Source organism: Vanacampus margaritifer, chromosome 15 (assembly GCF_051991255.1).
Source record: "Vanacampus margaritifer isolate UIUO_Vmar chromosome 15, RoL_Vmar_1.0, whole genome shotgun sequence".
NCBI lineage: Eukaryota > Metazoa > Chordata > Actinopteri > Syngnathiformes > Syngnathidae > Vanacampus > Vanacampus margaritifer.
In genome coordinates, this window is record NC_135446.1 from 13,742,879 (window position 1) to 13,767,066 (window position 24,188).

A 24,188-nucleotide genomic window follows, 5' to 3' on the forward strand; every position below is an offset into this window, starting at 1 on the left:
CACCACTCAATTTTCAACGCAGCAGGGAGGAAGTTGTCAGTTTACAAACAACTCAAAGAGGAATGACAGCCATTGAAGATTTTCTTTTTAATCGACAACTTCAACCACAGAAGCAGAAAGCACAGGAAATATTCAGCCATCAGGAAGCACAAAGGAGGATTTTCTTTGTTGATCCTAAAAAAATTATGGTTTTGGTTTCAAGTAAAAGTAAAATTTTGAGAAAAAAATATTTGGGAAGGAAAAAAGGGGAGCGAATGTGGTTGAAAAAACATAAAAATAATGTAATAACATTGGTCCATAAGTTGAGCCTGTCAAATGTAATTTTAAATAAAACAACTAATAATTTGCTTGGATGGTTGCGAAAATACCAAATAAAATAATAATAATGTTCAAAATCCAAATTAGAACAATACCAGGGTTTTGATAAAGTCCTCAGAGGGACATACTAAATAAAAGAAACTAATACACCCCCCCCCCCCAAAAAAAATTAACTATTTTAGAAGTTGCCATTTTTCCTTTGCTGGTAATAGAATTGTCAAATGTAATTTAAAATAAAACAACGAATAATTTCCTTGGATGGTTGAGAAAATACCAAATAAAAAAACAAAACAAAAATAATGTTCAAAATCCAAATGAGAACAATACCTGGTAATAGAAAGTTCAAGCTACTGTATACCAAAAACACAAAATTATACCGACCAAACGTACCAAAACACCAGAATTCCAATTTACAATAGCTATCATTTCATCGAGGGGAGGCGTTGACGGCTTTTTACATGCAGAGTTGTTCGACTCCTTCCCTTGGGGCTTTCAAAGTGCAGCAGTGTATTCACGGGGGTGGGGTGGGGGGGGTTGTTGGGGCCGGTTAGACCACAGTGGCCTTAAAGAGGTCCGCCTTGCAGTCTGGCTCATCTGGGCGAACGGCGGCCTGCGGCATCTGCTGGGCATTCCTCATCCGACTCTGGCAGTGGCGCAGCTCGGCCACGTAGCCCTGGAAGCTCAGGCTGAGCTCCGATTCGTCCTCGCGAGGGGTCTCAGGCGGCGCGCCCTCCTCCAGGTGCACCCCCTCCACGTCCATCACTTCTTGCGCCGAAGCTTCTTTCTCGCCAGGTGTGTTGGCGCCGCAGTTGGTGCCTGAAAACGGAAAAGAAGGAACACTTAAGCTAACCTTTACAGGTGAAAACAACAAAAGAAAGCAAACAAATTGACATAATTTTTTAAAAGTTAAACAAACTTAACTGGAAGAAACTTCAGATTACAGACCATTGCTGGCCCGTATTTAGTGATGCTATTTCCAATTCAAAGTACGATTAATTGTCATACCCACCTAAGTGGGGCGAAATTCGTTCTCCGCAAATGACCCATCTCCTGAGGGAGGGGTGAGCAGCAGCAGGAGCCGCGCTCAGGAATCATTTGGTGATCTAACCCCCCAATTAATGCTGAATATCAAGTAGGCTGGCAAATGGGTCCCATTTTTATAGTCTTTGCTATGAACCGGCCAGGGACTGAACCCACGACCTCCCAGTCTCAGGGCGGACACTCTACCACTAGTCCACTGAGCTGGTCTATGAAGCTGGAAATGAAGGACAAGCCTCAATGCTTCCATCTTACAACTGTTATTTAACCTTCAATGGCTCTGATAGAAGCAGTTGAACAAACACTCTGGATAAAAAGAAACATGCTATTTGGAATATTTATTGATCTTAAAAAAAAAAGTATTTGATACATAAAGCACTCGCTCTTACTAGTTAAGTTAATTAACTGAAACAAACACAATACGTAAAAATGCGTGAACATTTATCTGCTAAACTTTGTATTATTTGTGGTGTCCCACAGGGGTCAATGCTGGGTCCTCAGCCGTTTAAATTGTACTTAAATTACCTATTTAATGTATCTACGTTATTAAAACTAATATTGTTTGCAAATATATTCTATAGTGGTTATTATAATAAACTTGTGGGTACAGTAAATACAGAATTTGGATCGATAATAAAGTAATTCTAAATGTAAATAAAACAAAAGTATTAATATTTGGTAACTATAAAAGTAACCCAGAATTGATCATTCAAATTGGGCTCGCCTCAATGTTCCATCTTACTACTTCAGTCAACAAAATATAGTTTTTCAAATTTACTATTCGTTGCTCTCCTTCAATAAAAGTAGACCAAATCAATCAGGAGTTCAAATTGCCATTAGCAATTTATGTTCCAAAAGAAGGACCAGCCTATAACTTTCATCATCAGTTAACAATGCATTTAAAAACTTTTTTTTAAGGTCCTATTTTTCCTCTTGTTGGGAGTTCAGAATTTGACCAAAATTGGCAGAAAGTAGCGGTTTGAACATCAGTTAGCAATTTTTATTTTTTTTAAACGTTACTATTTTTACTCTCGTCAAATTCAAAATAGGACGAAAAGTGTAGGGAAAATGTGCTTGACACGACTTTTGTAATTGTAATTGCGGCCAGCTGCCGTAAAATAAATATTTCTTAATAATAATATCACTTAAACAGTCAGTGATTCAGTGCCGCTTCAGTGCTGATGTAAACACCGCCTCCAAGCTCCAACAGCTGACCTCCTTCAAGGAATAAAAAAAAAAAAAAAGGTGACACAATGCAGTGGGATTGGGTAACAACCGCACCAGGAAGTGATGTGTTGACCCTGGTATGTAGTGCTGCAATTCTGACACTTCCATACAATTAATCATAGTTTCTCGATACTCTCCATGCGGTGACTCCAAGACATAATTGGTATTTTTTATATTATTTGTTCTTTTCTGTTTTCTTTTGTTTTTGTTCCAGGGCAGTTTTGGGAGAATTATTTTTTTTTTACCAGTAGTTAGATATATGTATTTCATGAATGCATTTTTAGTAATATATATATATATACATTATTTTTTATTTATATATATATTTATTTTTTTTTTTCATTAATTGTATTAATTCATTATTTCTTCTGTACTTTCCTGCACCAAGCTAATAGTGGAGCTGGGTTCATGGTGAATAGGTTCGTCTGTGCGATGGCTCCCTCTTGTGGGCAAAAAAACGGATGCCTGTCTATCACAGGATTAAAAAAAGCCCAAATGTATTTTGAATTTTGTATAAATATACAGTATAACAGTAATATCTATTAGCATTCGTGTCACTGTAGGGCATTACCATAGAAGTTATTGTGTATTTGGATCCAAAACGAAGTCCATTGTTTTTCTTGGAATGTTATTATTATCATCATCATCATTATTATTATATGTTTGTTTCAAAATAGGGAGAAGAAGGGCTAGAAATCAGAGGTGACACTTTGGAAGCAGCTGGATGAGGTTACCATGGCGCCCAGCGGCAGCGGGAAGAATCAGGCATAGGCGCGCAGCAACCAACAGTATGGCAGCCATTTTGAGCACACGCAGGTGAGGTTAGAGCAAATGTTGGAATTGTTATTGTGATTCGGAGGCGCATGTTCTCAGCGTTTAACTGCCGTGGTCTGCGGGATTATTCCCCAGCGTCCAATCAGATTGCTTACAGCAGTAATTCTCAAAGTGTTGGAGAATGGGAAGAATCATTAAATTAAATGTTCAAAATGCATACTTACAGTTATATTTAATAATTTACAACTTTTTTTATTACCATTTAAGGTACAATCTATTTAACTTTTTACGTGTGTTATATTTTTATTGTAGTTGTAATTTCCTATATGTGAGCGCAGTGTTAATTTTCAAACTGCGCATAATGTTAGAGTGCTTTACAATAATATTAAATATACTTTTTAGGAATTAAACCACTGTATCGTTTTTTTGTTGAACACATAAGCCTACTCCACTACTCTTTATAAAAATTGGTCATGATGGTGGCACTTGAAGAGCCATGTTTTATTAGTTTTTTTAAGTGGTACGTGGTACCACTGGTTTGCACTAGACAGCACCAGGAAATAGTTTGGTGTCTCTGTTAACTGTTCTTTATGGTATTTAGGTTTCATTTCCATTATTTCCTATGGGGAAGAATGTTGAATTGAAAAATAGGTTGTGGAAACAGACGGACAGGAAAGATGTGGCGGCATAGGCAGCAAGTCAAATCCAATATCATGGCATCCCTATCGCCTACTATAATACGCCCTCATAAGCCAAAACCGAAGATGGCGTCCTATCAAGCCTTTGCAGACAATCCACAATGCGCCACCCTAAAAGTAACCACCACCTACACCGCACAGCTCGAAAGACGCTAGCGATAGAAGCCAAGCAAGCACACATCATTATTCACACCCCCGTGCCGTCAAGAAGCGCATGCAGCAACAGCAAAAGGAGATGATGAGGACGACGCCACCAGGCAAAAACATAGAAGGCATGCGGAGGCGGATCAAAGAAAAATGAGCATCACATCCGATTGGAGCTTTTATTCCATGGATTAAATGACGGGTACACAGTTGATTGACAAGTCCAAAGACAGATACAGAATCACAACCATTAGCGGCGCTATTGCTCCGACACGCTCATTTCATCGCTCCCGATTCTGCTTCCTGACAACATAGAAAATAATTTGGAAGAACTGTGCTGTTTTGGAATGTTATCCTGCATCCTTTTAGTGGCTTGTGGGGGGAAATCTTCCACATCCTACTGCTGTGGGCTGACATTCCATAATTGACACAAAATTCCCAACTTATTTTCCAAAATTGTACAGCCAAAAATCCAAATTCCTGACCAAATATTTACAAGTGTCTGTTTTAATCAACGGATGAACAAACAGAGAGAATCCAAATCTATTAAAGTGCACGAGGTGGGGAAATAATGGAATGGAAACGGGAGCTCTGGTGTACTACGCAGTACCTGGAGTGGACTTTGCGTCCGCGTCTTGAGGGTGAGGGCAGGGCGGCGGTGGCGGAGTGAAGTTGGCCTCGGGCAGGCTTCCCTCCAGGGATGGCATGGGTGACGGAGATGCGGGCAGCAGCGTGCTGTTGGGGCTGTTGATGTCGCCCTCCCCCATCAGGGTCAAGTCGGCGTGAGCGTCCTCCTCCACGGTGCGGAGGCTCGACCGGGCCTCCGGGGGGCGCGGGATAGGGGACAAGTGGGAGCCAAAGGGCGTGTGGCGAGACGGGGGCATCAGGCACCGCCTGGCTCCGGAGTGTCCGAGGGAGGAGTCCAGACTCTCGGAACGGAGGCCCGAGGCCAGCGGCCCTCGAGGGTAGCCGCCGTTCTCGCGGCTTTGCTTCAGAGAGTCCGGTGTGGAGCACGCTGGGTCCGAGGAGGGACAAGCGGGAAGGGGGACCAGACGTAAGAAATCGGGAAGCACCAAGTCCTCTTTGGTTAGTAATCCGCGTTGGTCGTTGGCCCGGGTGCTTTGCGCCCGGCTTAGCATCTCGAAGAATTCTACAGGGAAAATAACAGTTTGATTTGCTTTAGTTTGGCAAACAGGCGAGCAGCTTCTAGATGGAGACATTTGGCATGCAGATAAGCCAGGAAGCGACCCCAGAGACCAAAGTCAGGCTTTGAAAAGGCGAGGGAAGTCTACCATGTTGTTTTCGAGCAGTCATTTCAGTCCTTCAAAAGCAAACTCCTCTTCGAGATTTTGATCACATGTACTAGCCCAGTGATCCCTCATTGTGTTGTGAGAGATCATCTGGTAACAAGCAGAACAATTACATGCTTTTCCACTAGATGGCAGAATGCTTGTATCCACTTGAAGCCAGTCATACAAGAGAATATGGGGAAACCGAAAGGCTGATTTTTATCTAACCTGTAACCTGTTATGTCTAATGTAAAAACTTTAGGGGAGGAGCTTTATTGCTTATTGAATAAGAAAAAATGATTTGCGCCACCTTGTGGCATCTATATGAAATTACAATTAATTGCCAAACGTTTGAGTTTATTTCCCTGTGCGTGGCCGGAGTTTCACATCTCACCCTAAAAACAAAAAGTTTCGTAAATCCTTGCCTCCACAAGGTCTCATCCCGTCTGACTTACCAACATGAAATTCGGACATGAGTACACCCATAATAAAGAGGTAAGTCTGCCATTTTGATTTGTGTGACTGAAATTGAGTTTGCATCCCTGCTTCGGCGGCAAAGCACAGCTGAGCATTGAGAGATGAAACAAGGGAGGTTTACCTTCGGCTTCATCTATATTAATCTTTTTCTGTTTTCTTTTTTCGCCAGGGAGTGCCAAGTCCGGTCCACCTGCTCGCCCACAAAACTCCTTTGGCGCTGTTGACCTCTCATCTCCCTGCAGACGCAACAATGATAACGCTGTTAGGGGACGGCGTGGTCGGACCGCGCCGTCCTTTGCCGCCGTCCGCCGCGTCGCAAGGATGCGAGTCAGTTAGTCAGCCGCGTTAGGGTGAAGAGGAAACACCCGCCCGTCGCATGGGCCCAGTTGTTAATGCGGGTGAATGGAGACGGCACCCAGCCGACGCGGAAGCAGACGGCGTAGACTTACTGTTGCCGAAAGACTCCTGATAGGCGGTTGATTTTTGAGGGAGCTCTTGGATGCGTCTGTGGACAACAAACTGCATGTGAGACCTATCTATTTGAGTCTATTCAAGCCAATTAAAACTGTATTTTTGTGATATACACTATATTTTTCTACATTATATGGTATTTTTCTTTAATTATCTGCAGGGTAGCATTTGAAAACATATCAATTCTTTTCATCTATTTTAACAAATAATGATACTAATGTATATGTTTTTCTTTTACACAGTATGACAGAGGTTCCCACTATTTGACAAAAGGTAAAGCGCCGTACCTTTGGCTGAGGCCGGGTCGATGCGCTCCAGCACAATGCGCAGGCCGTCCAGACTGGATATGGGGGCTCCCAAGTCTAAAGGTTCCGTCTGGCCACTCTACAACAAAGCAAATGACGCGTTTGAACTGCTGGTAGAACACGGGGTAAAAGTAGAAAGCCACAGGACTCAAATAAACCCCATGGGTGACGAGGAATAATTGTAGCCCTGGTACTCCACCCTGTGGCACTCCGAGACCACACAACTTACTATTTTCACCACCAGATCATTGAGCAGGAGGCCATACTTGGCTACCACGGGGCGTAAGACTTCAGCGACTGGCTTGGTGGGTTTGGCTTTCAGCCCCACTGAGCGGTTAATGGGCACCAGGTCCAGTCTGAAAGGAGAGAGGAGAACACGATCGTCACGGTCACATGCAGCGAACATGTACGCGAAACGTGTTGTCATGGTGACGGTTCGCACCGAAACAAGGTCCTCTTCTCCAGTCGCAGATCTCGCGAGCTGAGGGTCATGCAGTCTTGGTCCAACACTAAAGGCTTTAATTCAAAAAAGTAATAATAATTTTTATTCATCGTTACCTTTCAAAAATCTTTTTTGTTTGTGTGTTTCATCATTTCATTTCACTTCATTTGGTCACCTTTTCACCTCCCACCAGGAAGAGATCCACCGCCGCCACGTTGACATTGATGCTGTGACAAAGAACTTGGAGGACCTCCCGAATAGAGGAGCCTGGCCGAAGGTTGATGGAGGAGCAGGAGCCGTTGGGTAGCGTCACACTGCAGTGTTTCGGGGAGCGCTCCCACACACCCACTGAGTGCCGATTGTCTGACTACAAGTGAGTAGAAAACCATTTTGGAGGTTTAATGTTTTCAGGCTTCAGCACTCTAAAAAACGGTTAGTTAAAAAAATTGACCAACCCAACTGTTTGAGTTATTAAACAAACTTAATTAATAATCCACAAAACAACCCTTTATTTTGGCTCGTTTTGTGGTTTATTCGTTTGACCCAACTTTTTGGGTTCATTAAATAACACAACTGAATTTGGTCAAATATGAACTGACCCAACTTTTTGAATTATTTAATTCAAACCGTTGGACCATATTAAATAAGAACCCACAAAGCAACTTGGTTTGTTGGGTTGTTTTGTGTGTTATTAAAATTTTCCCAAAAGTTCAAGGGTCAAATGAATAACCCACAAAACAACAATTGAATTAGGTGAAAAATGAACCGACCAAACTTTTTGAATTATTTAACCCAAAAAGTTGGTAAAAGTTAAATAAATAATCCACAAGGCAGCCAAATTTTGGGTTGTTTTCTGTGTTATTAATTTGACCCAACTTTTTGGGTTAATTGAATAACCCCAAAAGTTGAGTTGGTTCCTTTTTGAACCAATTTGGGTTATTTTTGACCCAACTGTTTTTAGAATGAGGGAACTGAAAACAGGTTTGCCATCCCTGCTATACTACAGACCAGTTTGCTTGAAAAGATTAGGCACCAGGTTACTTCCTACCTTTTACCTTCAAAGGAACATTTATATTAAAGTAATATTAGCAGTCTCCTCAACGATCATTTTAACTGTATGAATTTCAACCACGTCCATTTTTGAATCAGTTAACCTGCTGACATGACATGTAAATTACGGCCAGCCTAAGTAATTTCCCTCATTTAACGTCTCCTCATCGACTGACATGTCATACATTCGAACTACAGTGGTAGATGCAAAAGCTAAATATTCATTCAAGCAGTTCTCCTATTTTCTCAATGGCTCTGCCTTGGTCCAATGACATAGAAGTCTGAATTTTCACCACCTGGAAATACATGTGCGGTCATGCTGCAATGTCTTTCTTATACTATGCGAGTTTGTTTCTTCGAAATGTGTGCCAAGAAAAAAAAAATATGAGTGGGCTAGCAAACAAGAAGAACGAAAGAGAAAAAGTGGACTCTGTGTGTTGTCATGGTGATCTGCCCAGTGGAATCTTACATCTATCTTGCCAGAAGAGCAGGAAGTGGCCATCTCCAGGCTGGTACTGGAAGACAAGGACCCCTGGGACTCCCTTCGGCCGTTACTACCCCAATAGTCTGCACAGAATCAGAAGAAACCCCCTTTAGAGGAAAAGGAGAAAAAAAACTTCTTCTTTGAAGTTGTGGGTTACACTTACCGAGGTTAATGTCGGCAATGTCCTTCTTTTTGGGACCCTTGCCAAAGCTCCGATTGCGTGACCATGAGAAGAAAATCCCACGTTTTTTGTCGGCGCTCTCTTCTCTATTGTCCTCGTTGAGCGACCTCCCGGAACGCTGCTTCCGGCCGTCCTGCAAGGTATGCCGACAAAAGACGACATCAGCTCAACTGATTGGAGTTTTTGTTCTTCAAAAAGCCGCGGAGAAAAAAAACGACCTTTTTGGGAGTGGAAAGCGTGGAGCGGTCCGAGCTGGCGCTGTGTTTGGATGGCGCGGGACTGCAGGGGATCTGGTAGGGATCCGGCAAGGGAAGGCCATCCACCTCAGCACGCATGCACTCCTTGTAGAGGGAAGACTTGAGAAAACGGGAGTAGCTGTCAAACTTCATCAGGTTGAAGATCTGCAAATGGGAATGCGCAGGGCAAATTAGGCCTTTTGGGCTGGCGAAAGAAGGGCATGCTGCATTTTTGCACAGCCTCGTGCACAGAGGAGAACATTTGTTCCACTGTACTAGAATAAGGCCGGTTATGGTGGGCAAATTCACTTTAGGATTTCATTCATTTTGAACCCAAAATGGGCTTGTATTTTTTTTAAATCACAAAAGCTGTACCTGCAGCTGCTGCGTCTTGAACATGTCGGGCATCGGGGACGTGAGGACGTCGTCAGCCAGCTGAGCTTGGCTGTCGATGTTGACCGGCATGGTTGCCTTGCTGGACAGGAAGCTGTTGTAGATCTCGCCGGCTCTCTGGGACAGCTACGGGAAACACACGTCGGGTCATCTTTGAGAACACCGGCAAGGTGGCGACATTTGGCGGACTTACCTGTTTTTTGTCAGTCGCAGGAACATGACTGAAGTATTCGCAGGCCTGCCAGAACAAGATATTCTCCTCACTAAATTCTTTCTTGAGAAATTCCTGTAGAGACGTAAATGACAACTTCTTATTTGAGTTCCAAGTGCCTGTTGAAATTTAACTTTTTTTTGCATTTTTGCTTTATTGATTGCGCTGGCGACAGAAGGGGTCAAATCTGTTCCACAGCACAATTGAGCTTGATGAGCGTTTGGCAGTATTTTGTTGATTGTGACCCAAAATCAGTGCACTGCCTTGCTTTTGTGAGATGTGGTTTTAAAATTCTGCTTTACAGCTGTTGTGGATGCAATTTGTTGGATTTTGGGTCTACATTTCTGTAATGATGCGTTGGCGAACCAGCAAAGGCACTCTATCATTCCTTTGTAGAGTTGCTATTTTGTTGGCCAATGGAAATCCTAATTTTCCACACTAAATCTTCATTTGAATAGCGTTGTCATGCTGATGAAAGAAGCGGGGGGAGGTAGAGCACTTTGTGGGCGTACCGAAAAGTAGCGCACGCCCACCGGGTCCTGGAGAAGGCGCTCGAAGCAGGCGGCCCAGCTGGCCACGCGTTGTTCCGGAAGTCCCCGGTGGCTTCCCGGGAGGCTGCCGTTACTGTTCAGGCTGCTGTGACTGCAGCATCCCTGCAACTGCACGCCACTGTAATCTGCAAGGTTCAAAACACGCATTAGACTGACAAGCTTCTTTTGAATCTTGTTCAAGTGAATCTTGTTTTATTGCTTCCAAGTTGGAGGATGAACTATGAAGCTCCAGTATGTGCGCACTTTATGTCTATAATGGGGCCACAATAACATTTTGGTCTGAGAATTTGTAATCACAAGAGTGATCATCAAAATTTCACTCAGTCTCGCACAGTTGTTTTTGCTTGGAATTTTGAACTCCGGCGATCACAAAATGCTCATTTGACAAATGTGAGACCAAATCAACAAGGCAGACGAAATAGGCTGCAAATAAAAGTACCGTACTCACCGCCGTCCGAAGAAGCCGCCGACTGAAAGAGAACAAAGAAAGACATGAGTGAGAGGCTGCTGTCATGACCTCCTGCAGAGTGAGTGGATAGCAGCGTCTCCGGGCATCTCAACACTCTCGCTCGTGGAGATGGGTGTTAATTTGTGCGAGGGGGTGGAAGGATGGCCTCTTTAACAGTTGTTCACACCTCCGCAGGGAGGAGGGCGGGGAGTGTAGGAGCCACCCCGCCTTGTTTGATGTGATCCTCAGAGCCCTGAAAGTAAGCATTCTCACAAGAGGGGCCATCAGGGCTCTAATGGTCCTCCATTCACTTGCTAATAACACCATTGAGTGCTTTTATGTGCACAGGGAGATGCCCTCGACAAAAAAAGGGTAAGTAGGAGCAGACCCCCATGTAGTCAAAGTTATGTAATTACTTCAAATAATCCATCATTGTTTCTCCCACTACAAGGCTGAAGGTGCATCATGAACCTGTGTAGCCAACATTTGCTTGTTGGTGTGCCTTGATATTTTCTAAAAAGATAGAGAGACACACAAAAAGGCATGGAAGAAGACATCCCGGGAAATTTTCAAATTTGCAATCGAGTTCTTTGTTAGAGAACAGTAATTTGTGTAAAAAGTGCTGACAAAAATGAAAAATTGTCCATGTGCATTCAAATGTTAGATTGTAAAAAAGAAGCCCCTCCCGTAAAGTTTGCTGTGTATTTTTGTATTCATCTTGAAATTTCACTCAAACTCTTAACTTTTTGGGAGTACATGCCTGGGCTCAAGTCAATAAATAATGTTTGTCACGGTTTCAGTGCGATTGTTTTGAAAAACCTCCACTGGCATTTGTTGTGATACAAAGGAGCAGTTTTTTCTAGCCAAATCATTTGTTTTATTTACAACCAGGGAATTGCTGGAAATCTTTGAGAAAGATAATAGCCGACATGTGAAAGATATTATAACATTTTTAATACCTAATTTCATATATCAACTATTGTTACACATTATGAACATTTTAATTCTTCATATTAACCTTGTCGAAATGTTTTGTGTCCTGAGCAGAGCAGATGATGTTGATCTCGTATGGTCTGACCTTAGGCTGGTACACATTGATTGGTCCAAAATTCCTTGTTTTATTTTGTACACGCACATTTCGGTCTTGAAAACAAAATTTGCTTTGAAATAACACACACACACACTCTTTACTTTCTTCATCAGTCACGGCCACTGTAAATTTGGTTCAACTTGTTTGTGAGATTTTGTTATGGGGAAAAATAGAACCTTCAACTATATAACATATTCAGTCCCGAACACACACCCAAATCTGACCTTGTTTACGCCATCTGCTCTGGAAAAGTACTGAGATATGTTTTGTCTACAAATAAAAGAGAGGAGGTCCTTAAACAATAAAAGCCGTCCGCCACCCGGAAGAGACACATTTGACGCTCTGAATCCCACGATGTTTAAGTGATGATAGAGGCTGTTATCTGTCCAGAGATCTCTGATTGATTAAAAAATCATTTTTGCAAAGGTGTATTTTTCTTACATTAAATCTATCTTCATTTTTGGAACACGCAAAGAGGACAAAATTCCTTTATTCCTCTTCACATGGAGCTACTTATTTTTTAAGTAAAATTAGTAAAAATACACACTCACTATTTCGCTGAATGTAGCTGTAATATGTACGAGCCCTACGTATGTCAGTTCAATGAGCTGGTGGCCATCTTCGTTAATGGGGGTAGACAATGACATGCAAACTGTGTTACGCATGTCCAGGCAACTCCAGAATTTTGGTTTGGTCACCGTCATTTCAGAAAAACTGTTGGATGTTTGGAATGAAAGCAAGGAATTCAGTATTTTGTTTGGCAAATCTGTGGATTTTCCGCCTTAATTTGAATCCAGGCCTGTCTTTAAGGCATGGCTGCCTTAAGTCACGCTAACATGAACGCACCTTGAAACCTGATGCAAGCACTAGACTAAAAACCCAAGATTTGAGACTCAATATGTTGTTTTCAACATTGTCGACGGGCCACAGCAGAGGCTCAGACATGCCGTGGCCATCGTGCCGCCTGAGCCCCGATCGTGACGTTTTGTTCCGTTTTTGGGATTGTGACCACATGTGAAAGCTCCATCAGACGCAACCCAATAAACCGCTAATTGTCTGTCGTAGCCTCTTTACAACCCTCCAGCTGCCCGTGTTCAACCCCGTGTAGTAGACACCCAGGACCCCCCCCCCCCCCGCCCCACCTTCCGCGGTAGCCACCATGTGTGTGGAGTGGCAACGTTAAAGCGAAAAAACAGAAGCAGGAGAACACAGACTGACCATCTGCGTGTCGCTTTGGAGCTAAAAACAACCAAAACCTCAGACCGTAACTACATAGTGACTGTTATGGCTTTTGAGGAAGAAAGACATCACACTTTGTGACGTTATGTTTGCTTTTGAAGCAAATGTTCTGAACTTGTGAAGCATTTACCTACTGAGATGACAAATGTAAAAAGACATCCAATTGTAGGAATGGAGCATCCGGTGAAAAGCAGTAGGCTGTTGATAGAATCACTTTTTCGTGTTTTCGAATTTTATATTATGTTATTTACAAATCCAATGATAGGACAGCTTAAAGTCACTCGATGACCCGTCGAAAATGTGGCAAGCGCGGTAAATACTTCAACTTACGAAGGGTACAAAGTCTACGTATTCATGAGGGACCACACACGCAACCATCCTTGTCCCCTAAGCAATGACCCAGGCACACTATCACCCTTCGCACTCACACACTCCCTTCCTCCTTTGACGCCTTGGATGACAAGTTGGTCCACAGTGGGTGGCTGCAGAAAGGGGACTGCTCCTCTTTAGATTTCCCTTCGACACACAAAGAAAGTCCACCAAATGGGTTAACTCTCAGTTAGCCTGTATCGATCGGGTACCGCGTTAACTTTGGTTGGTAAACGCACTTCCAACATTTCTGTGGTTGCTGACTCTAGCGTACCTGGACACCACATGCCGAAGGAAAATGCGAGACCCTGACAAAAACAAACTAATACCGATGCAAATAAGTCAACCTCTATGATATTGTCACTGGTTAGCGCCTCTGGAAGAGTAGCTTAGTATTTCCTTTGAGCTTGTTGAGGCATGCTGTTGGTATTAAAAACCAGATGAGCGTGTATCCACAGTCACCGAAAAAAGTGACACAAATAACCACAAGCCCCCACTACTTCAAACAGCTGTTCCCAAGCAAGGGATGAGCCACAAAGAGATGCGAAAAAAAGCTGACTCGAACAAAAAAAAACAACCGCAGGGGAAAAAAAAAAAAACTACTTACGGTGTTGAAGTTCCACGTCCTCTTGAAGGAAAGTCTCTTTTTGAGACTCATTGTTCCCTTTACTGCTCGGCGAGCAGCACGTAAGGCAAAGTAGACGCGCGCATACCTGAACATTCCCCACCCATAGCCAGGCCAACCATGTCTGTACAAGTCAAGGAAAGAGAGGGAGGGGGAAAAACCCTGAAATTTGACATGGCACTGGACTAAGAAGAAGAAGGGGGTGGAGGGGGGTGGTTTCCTCATTTGGCAGCAGTTGCCATGGAAACCCTCCCGACGATACATACAGTCTCTCCAACATTGTCGAGAAGGAATCATAAGCCCCCCTTCTTTCCCTTGACAAAACCACAATGCCCCCCTTCCTTTTAGTACTCTGGTCTCGCTTAAAAAAAGAAGAAAAACACAGTCGGGATAAATTGAAACCATATGAATCCTGTTGAATCAAACGTCAAAGTTTGCGACGGGGATCACTCCAACTGGTAATTTTTTGTGTTATTTTACATCACGTTAAAAAGTTTTATACATTTTATATTCAAAATGTTACAGCTATTAATGAACAATTCTGATTTGGAGCCTTCTAGCATCGCAATACAAGCGTATATGAACAGGTGACGCCACTAAGTAATTTCCGAGAACCGTGTGCTCAACCCTTTAAAAACAGTAAAGTTAATCTGTAGCCACCAAGAACTTTCAACAGACCTTTTCTACCATCAAACCTACAAAAAAAAAAGTCACGCTAACATGAAGCCACCTGATACATAGCGACGCAAGGGTAGCGGTGAGAACACAATACGTGACCTGGAACTAGCCAGAACACCTTGGCGGGGGCTCCTAAGCATGTTTGATTATGTCTTGGGCCAGCTCATACATGAACTGTATTATTGCCACTACAAAAATGAAGCTATGAAATATATAAATTGAATCTTACGTGAGTGCCGTGCCAGTTTTTAAGAACAAAAGTCAATCGTTTATGACAAAAAAAAAGTCACAAATGAACAAGTAGAGAGTGGAGCAATTCTTTTTGTTGGCATGCCACAGTAATAAATGGGTTTCATGTGACGCTTTGCTTGTCACAAGATGCCTAATTACTTACATATTAAGATAATCGCAGTTATCTGCTATGGATGACAAACGAAAATAACATCAAGGCGACTTCCTTTTGGAGGAGAGGGAGCGACAGGGTGCGGCGAGCGACTGATAAGAGAGGAGAGATTTCCTTCCAACGCAAGGAAAGAGTGTCGCTAACGATGGCGAATGTCATGTTTTGGGCGTGGTAAATCCCCATTTTACGGTGAAGAGATTGACATTTTTATGAGAATAAAGTCTCCGTGGTCGAAAAAAATGGTCAGGAGAAAAATCTGAATATTACGCAGATAGAGTCGCAATTACTATGAGACCAAACACGGCGGTTTTACCAGGGAAAAAAAGTATGAGAGAAAAAAACCCCATAATACTGTGCAAATAAATTTGCAATATTGTGACCACAAAAAAAATCGTTTGAAGGAGAAAAAAAAGTTTCAATAAAACATTTTAAATAATAAGAATGAAGTAATTTAAAAGAACATTTAAACGGAAATACTTATATATATTTTTTTAAATAAAGCTTTAGTTAGAGGCAACAAAAATCAGATTTTGCAGTTTGTATATAATCTAAATTGATTTGGAAATACATGGAACGTATTACAGGAATAATGTGTCAGTTTAATCAGGAAAAATTATTAGGGCTAAGGAATATTCCGAGAAAAAAAATCAGAACAGTAAAAGGAAAACATTTTTGGGAAATAAAGATTTAATTTTATGATAAAAACATAATTTACATTTCATGACAATAACATTTTCACAGGCCCAGTACAGAAAAAGCTACAAGAAGAAAGTCATGCAATTAAGGTTTTATTTAATTTTTTGGGAATGTTGACCCACAGGCTGTAGGTTGCCCTGCTGTAGAGGGATGATGGGGGAAGTAATGCAATATGTAAAATGAACGCCCGACTCCATAAAAGCCCCTCCCCTCAGAATGTATTATCAAAAAGAACGGCCTGCGCTCGCTTGAGCCTAGAGGGCAACCACATAAGACGTGACCTCACCCTCACACTGCTATTCCGCTCTCATAAAAAACACCCCAAATGGACTTTCCGAGCTTGAAACCTGACACGTATAATTAGCCTGGTGACTCTTGCCCCCGTTTTCCCATCTCACAACAAAGCTCAGTGTGGGCACACTCGGCGTGATGCGAGGGCGAGGGTGATCGTTCACTTCCTGAGTTTACGTTCTGACATCTAATCGCTTTGGTCATGCAGGGAAGCTGAGCTGCTTGGAAAAAAAGGCACTCAAAAAAATAGCTTCATCTTTATTCCTTTAGGACAGATTCATTCTAACATCCACAATAGCAAAATGCACTATTTGTTCTATTAGGGGCCTCCATTCTGATAAAAGCCATGCCCTGATTAAACACCAGGTCCATTTGAATAAAAAAGCAAACACCCCAACTAGGCAGCTGGCACTATTTGCTGTAACAGTAGGCTACGTTCTAATAAAAGACTTGCCCCAATCAATTAATTTTTGCGTCCACATGAATAACAAATGTCATACACCACGCAGACGGTCTGCAGTATGTCCTTTAATTGTGGTCTGTAGAAGCCATATTATATTTCAATCGCTACCTACGACCATTGAAAACAAACACCAAACCCTAAATAGACAGTGTTTCTTCTTTTAGTCGGCTCCATTCTTATAGAAGCCATGCCACAATAAATTGTTTTCTTGGTCCACTTGAATAAAAATACACTACACTCAAAACAAAATAAAAATAAAATAAAAAATAAAATAAAATAAAATAAAAAATAAAAACTTTCATCCCCCAACTGACACACCAATCTTCAGATGCCTCCGAAAAAATAAGTGGAGGTGGCAACTGTAAATTTGAAAGTTGAATTTCAAGAGATTGCACCGCTTTTGCGTGATTGTGTGTCGAGCATTTGGAAATCCTCCTTGGTTGTCTTTGCAGATGATGTCATGGCAACGCGAGATTTCCAGCGGCGGTCAGTCGGTCAGAGAATGAACTCGGCAACCGCAATCACATCTGCTCCTCGGCTTATTTGGCTGTCGCATATTCAGACGCAAAGCACGTGGGCAGCAGAAGACAAAATGAAAGCGGTGAGAAAATGTCTTCTCCTCTGGCAGCGTTCGCCCGACAACACCTTTTGCTGACAAACAAAAGTTTGTTGTGTTCCGCCTGTGTCGCCAGATTCACACAACTGAACGGCAACTTATTTTTCCATCTAAACGCCCGCTTAACATCAACAGACAAAAGAAGTTGATTGCACTGTTCAAAATAACATATTTCCTAGCCCCGCTCTAAATTAAGCCGTGCCCCAATAATTTGCCAGGTCCACCTGAATACAAAAACACCACATCACAAACAGACTACTTTCTAATAAGTTGGCTCCGTTCCTATAGAAGCCTTACCCTTTTTGCCAGATCCTCCTAATAAACAAATGCCTTACTCCCAAAAATTTGCTGATGGTATTTCCTCTTACAATAGTTATGAAGCAATTAAATTATCACCGGGTCTACAGGAATACACCCCAAAAGAGACAACTGCCATTTTTCCTCTAATCGTGGGCATCTATCGGAGCCATACCCGAAATAATTAATTGCCAAAGACATCTCACTCCAAACCAGACAACAGGCGGTACGTCCTCAATTAATGATTTCCATTCTTCCATTCCATTCTGTGTGGCACAATCATTTGCCAGATCCACTTAAATAAAAAAGCGCTTTACTTCAAAACAGATATGCAGTATTTTCCTTTAATAGAAGAACAAAAAACAAACAATGTTGTACCTGCAGAATTGGTCAGAAATCACTGCCCATGTTCTATTAGAGGCCATACTCCAATTAATTACCACTTAAACGCCGCATCCCAAATAGACACCCACTCAGAAAAATAATATTCTGTCTTTGGTGGAAGACGGCAGTGACATTTTTTTTATCATGCCCACACAAAACATAAAGCATCGGAAAGAAAAGTCACCTTTTGGCTGTTCACATAAAAATGATCAACTTGATCACTTTGCATTTTTACAAGAATAGATGGCCCGACCCGATACACGACCAATGAAGAGAAACATTCCGCAGCAGTGCACAAAGCCAGCAAGATGAGAGGACTTACAGAGTTGAGGGTAATGGTGGGCTCCATGTATGGCACGGAAACGGGTCCATTCGCGGAAGCTGGACGTGCGGGAGAGCCCAAAATCCCAACAGTGACTGGGAGACTCGTACCGTGACTCTCGCTCTACCTCCCTCCCTCCCTCCCTCCCTCCCTCTCTGGCTCTCTCTCTTTCTTTGGTCGCGGCAGATTCCTCCTCTCTGTTTACCTCCCACATCCCGCCTCCGTGTCTTCTTCATGCCTTCCCTTCGACGCCCACAGGCGCCACGGGGAAAAAAGTCAGTCGTGTCTAATGAGCGACAAGGGTGCAAAGCAACTAGGACAGGAATGCCGGAAAGAATTTCTTCCTGTTCCAGCCACACTAAAACTAAAATTTATTTTCCCATGTTATTAATAAAATAAAGAGCACTGCAATGTATAAAAACATAAGCGTATTTAAAGACGAACTGGTTTTAGAAAGTGTAATTATAGTACTTACTGTAGTATTGGTGTGTTGGATGTGTGCCTTTAAGGGGCGAGGCCTAGTCAGTGAGGTCAGGAGCTGTATGCATGCATGTGAGTAGATGTGCGTTTTAGCCTACAGCAGCACACAGTGTTGTAATTTCATATTTGTGTGTTGAAATGCATCGGCGACTGTGGCTCCCCTTGGCCACATGCATTAGAATCCAACCGTTTACTGCCACCGACGAATATATTCGTCAAGTATGGTTTCAAAAGGTAGGCATGGAAGGGGGTCTTTCCCGGCTTGTCAGTGAAATTCACGCTTCTACATTACTGTAATGATGAAGACACGCCAGTAAATGATGGTAATGAATCATTTCAGAGTTTGTATTTTAGAAGAAAGTAGAACAAGTTTAAGCCCCAAACACACAAACATGTATGTAAGTGTATACATCTCTTCTTGCTTCTTTTTTCCTCCATGAATACAACAAAATGATGCCCCCCAGGGAGGAACTGCTTAGTGAGTGCCTCAGACAACAGACGCCCGCTAAGGAGAAGGAGCCAGATGGGCTGTCATGGAAAGACACTCCACCAACATGTACCACCAAATAGAAGTGACTGACATTGACAAAACAGGCCAGTGGCTTGAAAAGACTGGACTGAAAATTAGCAAGAAGGCATTAATCATGGAAGCACAAGAACAGTCCCTAAACACAAGCGCAACAGAGCCTTGGGTCCACCACATCAGACAGTACTTTAGGTGAAGGCTGTGCAAAGAAGGCCCAGAGAATGGTGCAGCATGTCACAACAGGGTGTAAGATGCTAGCTGGCAAGGCATACATGGAGCAGCAAAACTCGGTGGAAAGAATAGTGTACTGGAACATCTGTACCAAATATGGACTACAGGCCTCAGAATCAAGACGAAGATGCCAGCGAAGGTGGTTCTGAACAACCAGGCCGAGATCTTATGGGACTTTCAGATCCAGACTCACAAACTGGTGAAAGGTAGTGGTGGATAAAGATCAGAAGATAGCAGTTGTGATAGAAGCAGCAATCCCAATTGATAGCAACATCTGGAAAAAGGAGCATGAAAAGGTGCAGAAATACCAAGGACAGAAGGAAAAACTAGGAAAAATATTGGTGGGTAAAGGCAGCAGCGGTGATCTGGGCACTGGTACAATAACCCCCAAGCTGGGTGGATGGCTCCGGCAGATACCAGGAACAACACCCAATATCACTGCGCAAAAGTGTGTTGCATTTGTAAGACAGGTTGACACACTTGATGGAGTGGATGGTGAATGCGATGTAAAAAAAGCCACTGATATTAAACTCGAGTCATGCGAGTGGGTCAGTGTCGATTCAGGCGCGTTTCTTAGTTGTATATCCGTGAATAAATGTTTTGGGCATCAAAAGCAATTCTCAGTCTTGTTTTGGTTGTGGTGGTCTGTCACCATGCACAGTAAATGCAAAGCTTACCTCGAGGTCGTCCAGAGATCGGGCCAGGCTAAGACGCTTTGAAGAGCGGCGTTTGGAGGCACGAAGCACACCCAAGCCCCAAAACCTGGAGCCCTGTCAGAGGACAAATCATATTTTTTCTTTAATTCAATGAAATATACAGTGATCTCCTGTTCATCAAGATAGTTACGTTCCAGACCTAGCACCGATAAGAGAGACATTTAAAATATTTTTAATGTAGCTTAAGCTTTAATATGCCCCTCCTTCACAATAGAATTACATTAAAATGTATTTAAACACACTTGTAGACACATTCTAAACTTATTTAACACAAACATAATGTGTAATTTTGAACAGAAAAATCTGTGATGTAGTGGGACCAGATTGTTGTTATGAGAAAGTCATCATCGCATGAGGTGCGTTTTGCTAAGTAGATCCACAGCTACATCTTGTGGGCATGATTAAGTATAACAACACTTTGGAAGCCAGCTTTCTCATACGACAAGAAAAGGGTTGCATAAAAAGTCATTCTACCCAAAGAAAGTAAATAAAAGTTAAATAAGTAAAAAAAAAAAAAAAAAGTTTTTTCTTTAAAATTCCAACTTCTTCATAGTGTTATGATATGTAAAAAATGGTCTTGTAATTTGAAGGGGTCAAATGCCAGTTAAGTTTGATAACTCACATTTTTCCCACGCTCATTCTTCCGGTGGACAAACGCTTGGGTCCATTCCTCTTTGGGGGGCATCATTGGGAGGATCTCGGCAGACCGATACCGGTCTGAGGGAATCTGGCTCATGGCGGGTGGCAGGTTCTGTGTACAGGCACCCAGGCCGATGCCGGCTAACCAGTTGTTGTCGTTGTTCCATGTCACCTGAGGCTCTGGGTCACCACTGAGGGTTTTGGGCCACTTTGGCTTTGAGAACCAGCGTTGGCTGCCCAGAAGAAGCTCTTCTGAGAGGCTATTCTTGTTACCCAAAAAGGGAAGAGGAGGTGGGGGCTTAAACTGGAATTTAAGCCGAGGCGGGGGCCCTCCGTAAAAGTCGGTGAGAGAATCGGGCCCGGGTAGCGACTCAGAGAGGGAGTGTGTGCTGCCACTGTTCTCTGGATGATACCTTTGGCCATTATTGTAGAGGTTTCTCGGGATATGATCTGGGGATGTGGGATTATCCCATGGACAGGTGGGGAGGAGGACCCCAGGGTGGTTTTGGATTACAGAAGGGAAATCCCTGGCGGCTCTCTCCTCGGGGGGTGAGGCGTTGTCAATTCCGCTGTCTCCGATACTATTCGCACTCCCATGTTGGACGTTCTTCTTGGCTTGCTGCTGAGCCTCCGCGTCCAGTTTGACTCGAAGCCTCTCCACTCCGTCTCCCATGTCGCTGTACAAGACCGTGACAAAATGAAGGACATCTGGCGGAGCCTGGGGGAATTCCAGGCAAGTGGCGGTGTCCGGATCGGGGGTGCAGTCGAAACCGAAGCGCCCGGCGATGCCTGCGTGCTCCTCGTGGTTTACCAGCTCTGGGTCGATGAAAAAAACATGGCAGGAAGCTCTCAGCGGAGAGTCTTGTAGAGCACAGCCATTGATAATGTGCGCGGTGGTCACCAGGCAAAAAAAACGAGGGTCCTCGGCGCAAACAGCCCCAAGGACTAGGTTCTCGGTGGGAAAGGCCGCTAAAATGGCTCCCATGTCGTCGCAAAGTCGTATGCAGTCAAACGTGATCTTCATCACGACCAGCGTGTGGGTATCCTGCTCCGTGCCCAGCTGGCGTATTCGCTCCCGAATGGCCTTCAAGCCGTCGTCCTCCGATTGCGCCGTATTCAAAATCAGCTCTGTGGAGCTGAGGTAGCCCACCACCAAGGTCATGTTTAAAATGCTCCAGTCTGTATTAGCTTCCTCGCTGTCTGTAAAAACTGAATGACGTTCATTCTTTGGCTCTTGTGTTTCGGCGCTCCGCCGTTTGGACCACTGGGACATATCCGGCTCTGACAGTGGCCTCTGCTTGCTAGCGAGCATGTGGCGCCAGTTGTCGGAGTTGGTTGAATCATGCGAGATGGCGCGGAGGACGCCGGCCTTTTTGGGGCTTATTATGAACTTTTCGTCATGTAAGATGGGGTTCCCGATGACACGGCCTTCGGTGTGCACGACCAAGCGCAGCGGTCCGATGCAGCGACCAATCATCTGCACCACGGTCTCATGCAAAGCGGTAGACACGTCGGCGCCGTTGATCGCCATGATGCCGTCGCCTTGTTTGAGTCCCACCAAGTCGGCGGGACTTCCCTCCAGGATGCTGCTCAACAAACATGGCCACTGTCCCGAGATGGTGAAGCCGTAGCCTGTCCGACCACGGTGGACCTCCACGCGTCGCAGCTCGCCGGATGCGCTTAAATCCAGGCGTCTCCTTGCACCTTCCGGTTGTCTCTGGATCCTCATCTTGGTTGCCAACACTATTGTGTTGTTGTCATACTATGGTTGCACAAAAAGACAAGGACAGTTAAAACTGTGGTGAAAAGATTGTGAGTTTCAACAGTTAACCAAAAGTGTTATTGATGCTCACAATTGACCCTTAGGACCAGTACAAAAAAATCGGCCCTTTCATTTTGACTTAGGCACGCCGGCCCAGCCCGACTAACATGCAGTTCTGCCACTGATGTTTATTGATGATGTTTCAGTTTGCTATCTATATTCGAAATGGATTAATGGACTGATACCCTCTAAATTCTGGGCCAGTTTCTTGGAGTAAAATAATAATTAAAAAGCACTGCATCGGCCCCAAAAGAGGCCAGCCCACCGGGTATCTGCCCTGTATGCCAGATGGCCAGTCCAGCCATGCTTACAACTCTAACAGAATACTAACCCCAAACTCTTGATCTTAACCTGAACACCAGAGTTTCGCAAACACTGCCTCGTTAGCCCCGCTGCACGCCCCTGCCAAACACCAACCTCAAATCTACACCCATAACCCGTAACACCAACGCTATTAACTCTAATCCAAAACCCTGAAAGGCGAATACACCGTGACCCACTCAACAGTGGTTAACATCTTTTTACAATTTCATACAATTAAGACTAGTCAAATGTTACTTCAAATTGTTACTGAAGGATTAATGATATAATTGCTTTTTTCCCGTTTCCATTGAAAAACGTGTTCAAGTTACATTCATACTAGAACTTCTAATAAATAATAATCAAATATCACGTTCAAATGATTGCATAGTAAGTAAGAGATCCAAGTCTGTCTGGTTTGGGTGAGTTATTATCTGTCAAGGATAAACGCACAGAGGGCTTTTATATCCTCCTCCGGAGCAGAGTGCCAGCTGGCTCTCCCCTTCAACAAGAGTAGTTTAATGACAACCAGACGTTTGGTTTTTGGTCACTTTTTTTTTATTTTTTTAAATGGCACACATTTGAAACATGTTGCAAGTAAACCGCAGGAAGAGATTGGGTTTTTTCTTGCTTTCTGTTTTGCGCTTTACAACCCGTAGTCACAGACATTAGCGACTCCCGCAGCAACTACTACTTTACTACTATCTGTTACGAACGCTGCCGAACTTTTTATATTTACCTTGTACGATGCTGAAGGCTACAAGAAAGAAAGAAATCCACGCAGCTTTTAAACGTTCCAAATGGACATTTTTACGCCACGGATACCCTTTCTTTTAGGGGTAGTTATTCCAAACAATGCATTCGTGTCGTGATTTAAGTGTCCTCCATATGCGGCGGTGTCGTGAACGCCCCACCTCTTGACATGAACGCGCATAAGGCAGTTTGAACAAAGCGACATTGACGGTAACCATGACAACGTAACGTCTGCGCGTCACCTTGTCCGTCCTCTCCCTCTGTCTGGCCAATCGCCGCAAGGCTCAGTATTCAAAACGCATGGTTCGATCTTATTGGCTGGTATTCTGGGTGGGCGGGGGCAGTCCAAAAGCGAAACAAGCAAATGGTTTAAATGCTTTTTTTAATTTAAGATAGATTGTAAAATATAAACAAAATGAAATTGATAAAAAATGGAGTTTAGCAATAATTAATTAAAATAGGATTTTTGCTCAGTATTCTATTTATGCAGCTAACAAATGCATATCCTTTT

The 24,188-nt window shown here is 43.3% G+C and overlaps 1 protein-coding gene and 1 long non-coding RNA gene across 2 annotated transcripts; one reads left to right on the top strand and one right to left on the bottom strand.

The window, feature by feature from the left end:
* Positions 1–68: 68 nt before the first annotated feature.
* Positions 69–23,933, bottom strand: rgs12a (regulator of G protein signaling 12a). The gene is made up of 18 exons (XM_077544296.1): positions 23,664–23,933; positions 20,786–22,564; positions 20,125–20,217; positions 10,738–10,759; positions 10,251–10,414; positions 9,721–9,813; positions 9,510–9,653; positions 9,117–9,299; positions 8,881–9,031; positions 8,703–8,800; positions 7,359–7,550; positions 7,184–7,257; positions 6,971–7,097; positions 6,724–6,820; positions 6,415–6,470; positions 6,087–6,201; positions 4,810–5,349; positions 69–1,134 (listed from the first exon to the last, which is right to left on the bottom strand). The coding sequence occupies exons 2-18, from the start codon at positions 22,529–22,531 to the stop codon at positions 866–868; spliced, it is 4,164 nt and encodes a 1,387-aa protein (XP_077400422.1). The 5' UTR covers positions 22,532–22,564; positions 23,664–23,933; the 3' UTR covers positions 69–865.
* Positions 3,261–11,532, top strand: LOC144035031 (uncharacterized). The gene is made up of 6 exons (XR_013288348.1): positions 3,261–3,399; positions 6,135–6,490; positions 6,679–7,272; positions 7,377–7,556; positions 10,933–11,109; positions 11,189–11,532. It is a non-coding gene; the product is annotated as an uncharacterized LOC144035031 (long non-coding RNA).
* Positions 23,934–24,188: the final 255 nt, after the last annotated feature.

What these genes read in the sequence shown, in the direction of transcription:
- rgs12a (XM_077544296.1), bottom strand. Translation starts at nt 22,531, where the DNA reads ATGAGGATCCAGAGACAACCGGAAGGTGCAAGGAGACGCCTGGATTTA. An exon ending in TGGGCGTGCGCTACTTTTCG is followed by an intron (nt 9,814 to 10,250) that starts GTACGCCCACAA and finishes ACGTCTCTACAG; the next exon opens with GAATTTCTCAAGAAAGAATT. An exon ending in CATTGCCGACATTAACCTCG is followed by an intron (nt 8,801 to 8,880) that starts GTAAGTGTAACC and finishes GATTCTGTGCAG; the next exon opens with ACTATTGGGGTAGTAACGGC.